Here is a 13,809-nt window from a genome sequence, read left to right as displayed (position 1 = left end):
CTAACATGGCAAGCTAAGTAGGAGATTAGTGAGGTAAGGTAAGAGGCTGCATGTCTAGGCCTAGCTATAAACACACTTTCTATTCACATGGACTTCCATGGGCTATGTATGAATCCCAAATGACACCCTGTTTCCTATTTTGTGCACTACTTTTGACCAGGGCTCATAGGGTTCTGGTCAAAAGTAGTGCCCTATATAGGGAATTGGGTGCCAGTTGGGACAATTCCTATTTCTTTGCTGGGAATGAATGGGGGTTAAGCAGATTACAGGCGCAGTGTGTTCTCTATAGTTTTAGTGCTGTCTGACAGTTTGTTGGGGGTTTAAAATCCCTCTGTGCCTGTGAGTGCATTGGGCCGTGCTTTTATCTGTGTGTGTGTGAGTGTGTGAGCGCTGTGTGTGATATGTACCTTGTCCTGTCTGTCCAGAGCACACCCTTCCTGGATGAGGGCAGAGATAACATCACTGTTTCCCACCACGGCTGCCCGATGTAAGGCTGTCTGCTCACCCTGCACACACACACACACACACACACACACACACACACACACACACACACACACACACACACACACACACACACACACACACACACACACACACACACACACACACACACACACACACACACAATGATTAGTCAGGGATTTACACAACAATGATGAATACAAATGACCACATCCACTCTGGTTAATAACTTTCCATTCCATTGCAGTTGGAAACCTGACTTGAATATGATGGGTGGACTTTTTAGTAGAGTTTCTCAAGTGCAATGTTTCAGGTTCTTACTAACACAAGAAATGACCATGATGTTACAACAATCATCCAACACCGCAGTTTGACACCAGCCTCCATACTATCGCAGTCTACTACAGTGGGCATCCTCCACACAAAGCAGTGAACACAGCAGCAGCAGGTAAAAGCACTCAGTTCAGACCAGCTCATTTATGCTCTACCATAAATGGAATTCCCACAAACATGGAGAACCCCCTCCTAACAGCAGCTCAACAGAGTGACGTTTTGCAGACCAGGTTCGACATGTCACGGGAAAGGGTGGGAAGAAAGAAGAGCAAGAAGAAGCGCTGATTCCTGTGAGTGGGCGAGGTGGGGTTGTGGTTCGTTCATTCCAAGTGAAGATAACCAAGAGGCGTGCCCAACAACCAGAGGACGTGCAGTAGTAGAGGATTGGGAGAGTGAATATTTTCCACGGGCTCAAAGTAGCTTTTCTCTAACCTTCTTCACTCTCCCTGACCTTCCAGTCTCTCTCCCAGGCCCAGGTCCAGCAGCCTTCCTCCACTGCCGACTCTCTCTCTCCCCTCCTCTCCCTCCTCCTTGTGACCACTCCCCCCCGTTGGTGGCCGAGGACGCGCTGTGGCCCGTTCGGGATCGGGAGCTCATTGACCAGATGGAGAGAATTTGGGAGCGCCAGAGCTTTGGACCATTATCTGTGGCTGTGGGACTGCGGAGGGGGAGGAGGGTTGACCTGCACCCAGGGGGTGAGACCCGTAGAGGTCTGCTGCATGCCTCAAGCTGGCAATCAAAATAATCCCACTCGAGGCCACTGGAGGTCATTATACTACTAGCATGACAGTCTTAGAGAAATGGAAAGGGCGTCCGCACGCAGGAGAAACTTCACTGCAATCAAAACACACACCAGGCAGCCAGACTCAGAATCTCCATGCAGATGTTATGTCGTTTGTGCGCTTCAAAAAGTGACCTGGTTCACACGTAAAGGTCTATGTTACATACATTCTGGTGTTTGTTTGTGTGATTGTACAAATACTACATGGTGTTAAATGGGTGTGATGTTCATTTGGGAAGATGGTGAGCGACACTAATGCAACGCCAGCGAAAACCAAGCGATGGTCCACATACAAATCCATCATCACAATCATGACTGTGGTGCTGGAAACATGGAAAGAGGGCAGTGCAAATGAAAGGCAGTGTACAAACAGACAGTCTCTGGGTACTTGCATCGTCCTGGATGTCCAGATCGCAGTCGGCCTTCAGGAGAATGCGCACAACCTCGGTGTGGCCCTTATAGGAGGCCAGATGCAGGGGACTTCTGCCGTACTGTGGACACAGAACACACACTCTCACACACAGAAGAGAGGGCCACAGCAACTGAAGAGAGAGAAACCAAGTGAAGCCAGCCACACAACCAGACCGTATATCAGTGTCCCCAACTGAAGCCAACCAGACTGTATGTGACAATGTGTCTACAGTTCAGCCATACCCAGTAACACGTTGTGCTGTCATCGTGGCACAGCATTTAGCCGCATGCAATCTGTCTGTCATGGTCACACGGGTCATTTGAATAACGAGTTGCCAGTAAACAAACAAATATTTAATCCACATACGGTTTAAACGAGCTTGAATGGAAGGGAACCTATATATAGCTGCTTATGGATAGGCCTCCCACATCCTCCGACTCTTAGGCCCAGACTTATGGACCTGCAGCCTGCTATGGAGCAAATGTGTATTTATAGTTTTGGGAGGTTTCTCTTTCTATGGTAATAATGGATTGTTTGCCAGGTTAAATCAGTGATACTACCCGACGTTAGGATCATATGCTGTATTGGATTAGTAGATGAGGTTAGAAATGTAAAGGCATGCTGGATACTCGTCATGGGAAGGTTCCTTTTCTTTTAACAACTGAAAGGAATCCAAACTGTTGCTCTTTAGGAAAACTAGATTTCCGTCTTGGGATGTGTGTTTCCTAAATGATTTTGTGTTTGTCTCCCATTCGACACTGTAGACACAGAAGCCTATTTCACTTCCTCAATATCCCCAGAATGAATCCAAGAAATCTTTAATACATTTTGACGTTTTTGCCGAGGATGTTTTAGTTTGGTACTTAACACCTTAGGTGTAAAATTGCACAAGTTCTCAAGTAAAACAAAAAAAAATGTGCGACGTGTTTTCTTATGTAAGCAAAGTCGGAGCTGCTTGGCAGGCCTGTCTCACTGTCTATGCTATTGGATGTATAGCAAATCACCGCAGCTGTTCACCCCATAGTGGGCAAATGGACATCGTCCAATGAAAGCCCAACTTTCATTTGACGCCCGGATGTTCCAAACTCAGTTTTAAGACGAGACTGACTTTATGACCCAAATTATCCTATTTACACTGTAGTCAATTTTGACACTAGAATAACTGTTTTGGACTCTAATCGAAGCCACGTAGGCAGTTTTCAAAACTATTTGTTGCTTTTTTGAAGGCAGTCGCTCTTTAAGAGGCTTAATTGGGCTTAAGCTAATGTGAACAGATGCTCTCAGTAAATCTTAAAGCATTATTTCAAAACACCGAACCCTATGTCCACATAGGCTACAGGAAAGGAAGGCCCTAAAAATTGTCAAAGACTCCAGCCCCCCTAGTTATGGACTGTTCTCTCTGCTACGGCACCGCAAGCGGTACCGGAGCGCCAAGTCTAGGTCCAAAACAGCTTCTACCCCCAAGCCATAAGACTCCTGAACAGCTAGTCAAAGGGCTACCCAAACCCCTCTTCTAAGCTGCTGCTACTCTCTATTTATTATCTCTGTACATATTACCTCAATTACCTCGACTAACCGGTGCCCCCGCACATTGACTGTACCGGCACCGCCTGTATATAGCCTCGCTGTTGTTATTTTACTGCTGCTGTTTAATTATTTGTTCTTCTTAAAGCATTGTTGGTTAAGGGCTTGTTAGTAAGTATTTCACTGCAAGGTCTACACGTATTCAGCGCATGTGACTAATAACATTGGACTTGTTTAAAGCACAGTGACAATCTGGAAGTGAGAGAATAAAATGCAAACGGGCTGTCTGCCTGCGGCAGAATCCCTCTCCTGTAACTGGCAGCCATATTGAATCATCCATGTTAATTCAATGTAATTAGAGATCAGGTGTGCAATCACAAAGAACCACATCAACACAACCCCCTTATCAACGCCTAATCCTCACAGCCCTCCATTAAATGGGTAGAGACGGGAGAGACCACAATCACTTTAGCAGGCGAGTGTGGCCTGATATATGGGTGCGGCTCGGCACTGCCTGGTATTCACTATGGCCAGGCAGGGGTTGAGTTTCACTGGGCCAGGCTTGGATGTCTGCCATGGAAGCGTCTCAGGTAAACAGAGTCAGGGCCCAGCCAGGGTGAAGTATATTATCCCAGGAGACTGTGAATGGAAAGGGCCTGCTCTCTGCTCTGTGGCCTGGTACGACCTTAGACTCACGACTGGTTCTATTCTAACTCCTCTCTTTCTCATTCTCAAAAGAGACCTAAAACATCCATCCAAAACTTGACACTTTACCTCACATTCCCCAATACAATACCTTTCTCACCTCCCCTCCTCTTCCCCTGCAGCACCGGAATTTCCAACTGAAATATAATCCTCATGTTTCTAGTTTGTTTTTTGTTACTAGGGAACCCAGCCAAAATGTGAAAATCCAGCTGAACGTAACATTATCAAAGAGACAGGTAGACCTGATAGAAAAAGGACAACTTTCATATATTCAGTCAGTCATGTATTCATATTTCACTCATATTCAGCTGTTAGTGTAAGAATTGCAGTTCATTTCCTGAAACAATGAAAACTGCAGCATTCTTGACAAATGAAAGACGATTGAAAGTCTTCCTTAACCCAGGACTCTTGTGCGCTCTTAAAGGGGCACACGGCATTTAACGGGAACATCAGAGAGCAGAAAAAAAAGCTTCTGCCCAGAGATGTGTTATTGAGGAAGTACATTTAAGAGGCTCAGGAAAAAAGGCCTCTGCCTTACCTGTCTTATCGGCCAGTATCACATTGCAGTCTATCAAGAGAAAGACTGGAGATCTGAGGAAGGCCTGACCTAAATACTATCTCCACACCTCAGGTTTGTCTTAATTACCAGAGCTGCTCTGACAGAGACACAAAGACAGGCTATTCACTTCACAGACAGATAGGATTGCTACTGCCGCACATTACTTCAATCAAGCATGTCTGTCTGTGACTCTCACAGCAAACACCCAGGTGTTAATCTGATATATATATATATATATATATATATATATATATGAATTTTGTCAATCTCGGGCATCTTTATACTGTATTCCTCCTCTGCTCCTTTCAGTGAAGTGGCTTGGGGCTACATGGCATGTTTAAGAAATCTTCTCTCCCAGCGTTGTGTGTTGTGACCTCAAACAGAGGTTTACACTATGTTGCGTGTGTCCGCGTGTTTACCCAGATCTGTGCTCCCACAGCTGTGGTCGCGGACAGCCAGATGGAGCGATGGAAAAGCTCCTTCGCACAAGTGACACACACACATGGGTAAAATCAGCATCAGAGAGAGTCCCTCATGGCCGTGTTCATTTGTAACCTCCTCTTCCTCTCCTAATCCTTCAAATTCCAACTCCTCCTCCTTCATGTAAAATACAGCTACTCTAACTTATTGTAAGGACACAGGGTAGTTTAATAGATAGTCCATGAAAGTGAGGATTATAATAAATTCATATACTGTTCCAGTCCCACTAATCTGCCCCATGGTCATTGCCCTGGTGGCCTAATGAGGCTGCAGTTGAGACACAGTACCCACACAAACCCACCCATATTGGCTACACACAGAAACAGTACACAGCAGTGGAGGCTGCTGAGGGGAGGACGGCTCATCAAATGGCTGGAACGGTGCAAATGGAATGGCATCAAACACATGGAAACCATGTGTTTGATGCCATTCCACCGATTCCATTCCAGCCATTACCACGAGCCCATCCTTCCCAATTAAGGTGCCACCAACCTCTTGTGGTACACAGTACACGTTTGACAGGAAAAAAAGCCTGGTGGCCCAGCCTGTGTGACCGCCGCTACTTGGCATAATAAACACATTGAAAAGACAAAAGTCTTATGAACACACCAGAAGATAACCTCCTCTAATCCACTCACCTTGGTGACGGCTACTTTGGCGCCCTTGTTGATGAGCTGGACCACATTGTCGGCCTGGCCCTTGTGCGAGGCTACCAGGAGGCGCTCGGAGAGTGCGAGGACCGCAGCCGCGTCCTGCTGGCTCATGTAAGCAGGGCGAGTGAAGCACTGTCTCCAAGACGCAGTGCTCCAAGGAAGGGAGGGCGGGCTCACACCAACCCTAAGTCATGACCGTCACACACACACAGGTAGTGGGCAGAAAGAGAGGAGGAGAGAAGGAGAAGAGAGAGGGCTCGGACCTCCGGACACAACCAGGTTGGCTCCCTCATGTCATCCTCAGCGCCTGGAAGAGAACAGGAAACACGTGTGTGGTGATAACAGGCAAGCGCGTGTCACATGGTACAGTAGTAGAATGGCAAACAGGAAGCCAGGAGGGAATGGGGGAGAATATATTGAGATTTTAATTGCTGCTAGCTATCTAGTTTCAAGTTTTATTAGTCGTATGTACGGGATACACATGGAATACACTGTCCAATGAAATGCTTACTTGCAAGTTCCTTACTGACAATGCAACAACAATAAGACATTTAAAAAAAGACAAGTAGTCTGATGGCCTTGAGATCAAAACTGTCCCTGAGCCTGTTGGTATCAGACTTCATGCCCCGATACGTCTACCCGACAGTAAGGGAGTGAACAGCTTATGACTGGGGTGTGTGGTGTCTTTGATGATTCTGCAGGTCTTCCTCAGATACTGTTTTGAGTAGATGTCCTGGATGGGTGGGAACACAGTCCCAGTGATGTACTGGGCCATATGGAGGGCCCGCTGTAGGGCCTTGCCATCGTGGAAGGACCAATTCCCCTACCAGGCCGTGATGCAACCGGTCAGGATGCTCTCAATGGTGCAGCAGTATTATTTGGAGAAGACCCAGGCTGGCATGTAGAATTTCTTCAGCCACCTCAGGAAGTACAGGCGCTGTCGTGTCCTCTTGACAAGAGTGGTGGTGTTGTTGGTACATGACACGTCCTCTGTGATGTGGACGCCGAGGAACTTTAAACTGCTGACTCTCTCTACTGCAGTCCTATGGATGCGGATCAGGGCATGTTCCCTCCTCTGCTTCCTGAAGTCAACAATAAACTCCTTTGTTTTGCTGACGTTGAGGGAGAGGTTGTCCTGGCACCATAATGCCAGTTCACTTACCTCCTCCCTATAGGCGGACTCGTCCTTGTTGGTTATCAGGCCTACAACTGTGGCGTCGTCAGCAAACTTGATGATGGAGCTGGAGTCGTGCAAATCCACGCAGTCATGGGTGAACCTTACCAATCCTCGCAGCCTGTGGTCTGCCCATCAGGAAGTCCAGGATCCAGTTGCAGAGGGTGGTGTCCAGACCCAGGGCTCTAAGCTTGGTTTTGAGCTTGGCGGAAACAATAATGTTGACTGCTGAACTGTAGTCAGTGAACAGGATTGTCACATAGGTGTTCCTCTTGTCCAGATGTGTTACGGCCGTGTGAATAGCGATAGAAATGGGATCTTCCGTGGATCTGTTGGAGCGGTAGGCAAATAGAAGTCTGTCCAGTACCTGACATGCTGGCCATGATGTGGGCCATGACCAGCCTCTCGAAGAATTTCATGATAACCGATGATAGTTATTTCAGCATGTCACCCGGTTTTTCTTGGGCACTGGGATGATCTAACCCACTATAGTCAGCTGTGGGAATTGGGAAAACAGGCTAGTTCCTGTTGGGGGAGACAGCAGCTGTACACAGTAGATATGTCTCAAATTAGTTCATACAGGTTGAATAGGGGTTAAGGATTGACATTTCCAACAACAGAGAGTACTTTCTACACAAACTGTTTTGTTTTCACTTTTATGCCATGTCATTAGACATAAAGCTATAAAAAAAGCTAATAAAAACAGCTTTAACCAACCACATACAGGAGTCAGACTTCTGCGGTTCGCTGAGCGAGAGTTGGTGTGACCGCAGGCAGAGTGACTCACAGGAAAAAAGGTTGTCTTTCCTGGAGTTCCTACTACCATCATTACAACCCATCAATGTGTCGAGCTGTCAAATCTGTCAATGTTTTCAACTGGCTCAGAGGAACTAATGAATTGATGAAACACACCAGCATCTGGTGAAAAACCACTATAGTCCATTGAATGTAGCTTATTAGCTCAATTATAAGGCTGATCATCTGCCAGGCTGTATTCGGGCATACTTGTTGAAACTAAATTAACTGCCGAGAACATTCTCCATGGTTATTTAAGATTATTGTGACGGCCCTGAATTTTTATGAACCGTCTCAGTGCTTCTCCTTCCAATAGGGCGCTTTCCCTTTTATTCCCAATTAAATAGCCAGCATCAGCTGCGCAAAAGTGGGGTTGTGATGGAGACGTAAATGAGGATGTGTTCAACCCTCAGTTCCCCTATTTCGTTTATTTGTTGCCTTTAAACGTGTGTTTTGTAGCCTAATAGAGTTTACCCAGGATCGGGTCCACTCTTTGCGTCCGTGGACTACACCTCTCTGTTCTTGGTGGCTTTTTCTCAGCTGGAGATCTGTTGGCGGATTGGATTGTCTGACTGACCGACTGACTACAACCTTTTTGTATACGGTATTTCATTTGTTTTGATGTCATGTATACGGTGATGATTTATGTAGTTAGTTGTAGTTGAGGACTTTGAGAGTTGATACGCTTTAAAGTTCTGTGGTAAAATAATTGTTATTGATTATGATTAATACTGGGTTTACGCTACACTTGAATGAACGGACAAACATTGCGTGACAAAGGTCACTTTGAGTTCCCTGAACTCCTTTACCGGGCTGGACTCTTTTAGGCCCGAGGTACAGGACATTTCTGGAGGAACCAGAACTCATTGTGTTATATTATTATATGTGTGTGTAATCATTGTTGTTGGTAATACAACCCACGCAAAAGAATATAGTTGTTTTTGAAGTTCTTTTCAATGTTTTAAGGGTTTATGAAAAGTTTATTTCCATCCTGACTTTTACATAAGTCCTTTGTATTGGTGTAGACTTGATGGACCAGATGGGACTCATTCCCTCCCAAACCAAAAGGAGAAACCAATGTTTTCTCTGGTAGGCACAACCTACCTGGCACCCCTATAAATAATAACCTCAAGTCAAAACCGTTACAGTATGTTGCTAATAATTGTTAACAAACTATAGTTTTGGCAAGTCGGTTGGGACATCTACTTTGTGCTGGAAACCAGTAATTTTTCCAACAATTGTTTACAGACAGATTATTTAACTTATCACTGTATCACAATGCCAGTGGTTCAGAAGTTTACATAAAGTTGACTGTGCCTTTAAACAGCTTGAAAAATTCCAGAAAATGATGTCATGGCTTTAGAAGCTTCTGATAGGCTAATTGACATCATTTGAGTCAATTAGAGGTGTGGATGTATTTAAAGGCCTACCTTCAAACTCAGTGCCTCTTTGCTTGACATGGGAAAATCAAAAGAAATCAGCCAAGACCTAAAAAAGAAATCGTAGCACTCCACAAGTCTGGTTCATCATTGGGAGTCATTTCCAAACGCCTGATGGAACCACATCCATCTGTACAAACAATAGTACGCAACTATAAAACACCATGGGACCACGCAGCCGTTATACCACTCAGGAAGGAGACGTGTTCTGTCTCATAGAGATGAACGTGCTTTGGTGCGAAATGTGCAAATCATTCCCAGAACAACAGCAAAGGACCTTGTGAAGATGCTGGATGAAACCGGTACAAAAGTATCTATATCCACAGTAAAACTAGTCCTATATCGACATAACCTGAAAGGCCGCTCCGCAAGGAAGAAGTCACTGCTCCAAAACCACCATTAAAAAAAGCCAGACTACGGTTTGCAACTGAACATGGGGACAAAGATCTTACTTTTTGGAGAAATGTCCTCTGGTCTGATGAAACAAAAATAGAACTGTTTGGCCAGAATGGCCATTGTTATGTTTGGAGGAAAAAGGGGGAGGCTTGCAAGCCGGAGAACACCATCCCAGCCGTGAAGCACTGGGGTGGCAGCATCATGTTGTGGGGGTTCTTTGCTGCATTAGGGACTGGTGCACTTCACAAAATAATGTCATCATGAGGGAGGAAAATTATGTGGATATATTGAAGCAACATCTCAAGACATCTGTCAGGAAGTTAAACCTTGGTCGCAAATGGGTCTTCCATATGGACAATGACCCCAAGCATACTTCCAAAGTTGTGGCAAAATGGCTTAAAGACAACAAAGTCAAGGTATTGGCATGGCCAACACAAAGACCTGACCTCAATCCCAGCTCTGCCAGGAGGAATGGGCCAAAATTCACCCAACTTATTGTGGGAAGCTTGTGGAAGGCTACCCAAAACATTTGACCCAAGTTACAATTTAAAGGCAATGCTACCAAATACTAATTGAGTGTATGTAAACTTCTGACCCACTGGGAATGTGATGAAAGAAATCAAAGTTGAAATAAATAATTCTCTACTATTATTCTGACATTTCACATTCTTAAAATAAAGTGGTGATCCTAACGGACCTAAGACGGAATTTTTACTGGAATTAAATGTCAGGAATTGTGAAAAACTAAGTTTAAATGTATTTGGCTAAGGTGTATGTAAACTTCCGACTTCAACTGTATGTAAATAAGGTATTTCTGTTTAGTTTTAAAAAATCAATTAGCAAACATGTATAAACCTGTTAACACTTTGTCATTATGGGGTATGTATGTATGTATGTATGTATGTATGTATGTATGTATGTATGTATGTATGTATGTATGTATGTTTTTTAATCAATTTTAGAATAAGGCTGTAATGTAACAAAATGTGGAAAAAGTCAAGGGGTCTGAATAATTTACAAAGGCACTGTGTATAAATTATAGCATTTTTAAAATATATTTTCCGTTATTATTTTCCCCTAACCCTACCATCCCTCTCCTAATTGGAGTAAAACTGATGGACAACAACACTTAGGCTTCTACTTCCAGCTTATACATACTATATACATTTTACGGAAACAACTATTGTAAAAATATACTATCTTTTGTCCGTTTTTAGTCCCATATTTCAGCTACACTCCATTACATAGATGAGTGGTTAATCGGCATGGCCGATTTAATTAGGGCCGATTTTCAAGTTTTCATAACAATCGGTAATCGTCATTTATGGACGCAGATTATGGCCGATTACATTGCAATCCACAAGGAGACTGCATGGCAGGCTGACCACCTGCTATGCAAGTGCAGCATCAAAAGGACCTTGTGGCTGCAAGGAGCCAAGGTAAGTTGCTAGCTAGCACTAAACTTATCTTATAAAAAAACAATCAATCTTAACATAATCACTAGTTGACTACACATGGTTGATGATATTACTAGTGATATTATATGATATTACTATTAACTAGCTTGTCGTGCGTTGCATATTATCAATGCGGTACCTGTTAATTTATCATTGAATCACAGCCTACGTCAACTTTGCCAAACGGGTGATGAATTAACACCAATGTACCAATGTACCTAACCATAAACATCAATGCCTTTCTTAAAATCAATACACAAGTATTTATTTTTAAACCTGCATATTTATTAAAAATAGATTCATGTTATCAGGCAATATTAACTTGGGAAATTGTATCACTTCTCTTGTGTTCAGTGCAAGCAGAATCAGGGTATATGCAGCAGTTTGGGCCGCCTGGTGCACAGCACTGTTTATGACTTCAAGCCTATCAACTCCCGAGATTAGGCTGGCAATACTATAGTGCCTATAAGAACAGCCAATAGTCAAAGGTATATGAAACACAAATGGTATAGAGAGAAATAGTCCTATAATTCCTATAACTACAACCTAAAACTTCTTAACTGGGAATATTGAAGAATCATGTTAAAAGGAACCACCAGCTTTCCAATGTTCTCATGTTCTGACCAAGGAACTTAAACGTTAGCTTTTTTACATGGCACATGTTGAACTTTTACTTCTCCAACACTGTGTTTTTGCATTATTTATTCAAAATTGAACATGTTTGATTATTTATTTGAGACTAAATTTATTTTATTTATGTATTATATTAAGTTCAAATAAGTGTTCATTCAGTATTGTTGTTTGTCATTATTACATATATATATATATATATATATATATATCAGGCCGATTTAATCGGTATCGGCTTTTTTTGGTCCTCCAATAATCCGTATCGGTGTTGAAAAATCCTAATCGGTCGACCTCTAGAAAAAAGTAATCAATGTAAACTGTTGTTTTGAGGATGAAACCACAGGATTATGTCATTGTAACCAATTTTCAACATAGACAAACCCTGTATAAAATATGTTGAATTTGTATTGTACCTAGATATTGTGTTTGGTTGTCAACGGAGATGTATCTTCTGCTTGGATAGTTCCATCTTCGCCACTGACTTAGTTCTGGCTTTAATTCCAGTTTGTCTACAAATTAATATGTTGGATTCACGTCTCCATCTCAACCAAGAATCAAAGTTAAAGAATATGACTAAATATAATATAATCAAACTTTAAATGCACATTTAGTCCTATTCTTTAACTTTGATTCTTGGTTGAGATGGAGACGTGAATCCAACATATGAATTATTAATTTGTATCCAAACTGGAATTCGTTGACAACCAAACACAATTCAATATCACTTTTGCAATACAGTAAATAGCCACAAGTTAACAAATGATACGTTGGACTCACCTCCAACTAAACCAAAAATAAAAGTTAAAGAATAAGATTAAGCCAGTGGCTCAGATGAAACTATTCAAGCATTAGGTACATTTCCTTTAAATGTTGATATTTGGTTGCGTTGTCAACCAAACACATTTCAATATTACTTTTATAATACAGTAAATAGCCTAAAGGCTATCTTATAAACTAATTTAACAGAATTTATTCAACTGTAAAATGAGTAACACCTCCATGGCCACATTTTGAGGTTACCCTACTGTAACTATAAATGTATTCTTATGCAATCATAGAAAGCGTGCATGTTCAAGAAAGCATGCAAAGGTCGCAGATCGGTGGAGAAATTCACAACTGCTGTAATAATCTATACAGAACCTGAAACAGCATTGATCACTTGCACTGTGTACTTTTAATGTAATCTCGACTACAATCCACGTAATTTGTTTGTGCTGTTAGATGAAAGCACAGCGATCACACATTAAAGCTGCAATATGTAACTTTTTGGGTGACCCCGACCAAATTCACATGGAAATGTGAGTTATTTATCTGTCATTTTCATTGAAAGTAAGTCTAAGAATCGATAGTTCTTAAGTTTTGTTTTTACGTCGGGTTTACTTTCGGGTTTGTACACCGAGCTTCAAACAGCTGAAAATACAATATTTGGGGTTATGTAAAATATATTTCACAGCGGTTTAGATTCTCTACACTATACTTGCTTGTTTTGTCACATAAACTGAAATTAGGCAAACTATTAGAATTTTAGCAACCAGGAAATGAAAGAGCGATTTTTGCACATTGCACCTTATTTTGTATTTATACAATAACAATATCTGACATTGTATTCCCATGTGAACTTTGTTGTGTTTTTAAATGTTTGAAAGCGCAGTGATAACACATTGTGAATTCAACAAATAAAGGTTGAAATCTCTTTGAAGTCTCAACCAAATACTACCAAAATGTCCACGTTAAAATGTTGAGGTGTGCCCAGTGGGTCCTTACATGTCTTAACATTACTCAATATTTGATTGCAGAGCTTCCAATTCATGCCATTTGCTATTTGTGCTGTAAGTGGAGGCAATTATTTGAGTATATTATGTTCCCCCTTTTGTCACGCAACATATAGGCTAGGTCTACAGCAGGTGAATGAAATTCAACGATTCAAGAAGTAAGTTAATGGGCTGGTAAGTCTTAAATTACACATTCCAGGGACAGCTGTAAATCTATACCACAAAAGAATGTTA

The 13,809-nt window shown here is 42.4% G+C and overlaps 1 protein-coding gene across 7 annotated transcripts in view; it reads right to left on the bottom strand.

The window, feature by feature from the left end:
• Positions 1-13,809, bottom strand: part of LOC123994922 (ankyrin repeat domain-containing protein 6-like) — a 58,912-nt gene that overhangs the window by 8,980 nt on the left and 36,123 nt on the right. For 4 of the 7 annotated variants that reach the window (XM_046298035.1, XM_046298033.1, XM_046298037.1 and 1 more), the window contains exons 2-4: positions 5,898-6,219; positions 1,972-2,070; positions 408-506 (exon numbers count right to left, since the gene is read on the bottom strand). In XM_046298035.1, the coding sequence (XP_046153991.1) occupies positions 408-506; positions 1,972-2,070; positions 5,898-6,023 (324 nt within the window). In that variant the 5' untranslated portion in view covers positions 6,024-6,219. The other 3 variants (XM_046298036.1, XM_046298032.1, XM_046298031.1) reach the window with 3 other exon arrangements.

This window comes from Oncorhynchus gorbuscha, linkage group LG14 (assembly GCF_021184085.1).
Source record: "Oncorhynchus gorbuscha isolate QuinsamMale2020 ecotype Even-year linkage group LG14, OgorEven_v1.0, whole genome shotgun sequence".
Lineage (NCBI taxonomy): Eukaryota > Metazoa > Chordata > Actinopteri > Salmoniformes > Salmonidae > Oncorhynchus > Oncorhynchus gorbuscha.
This window is presented reverse-complemented; position numbering and strand designations above follow the sequence as displayed.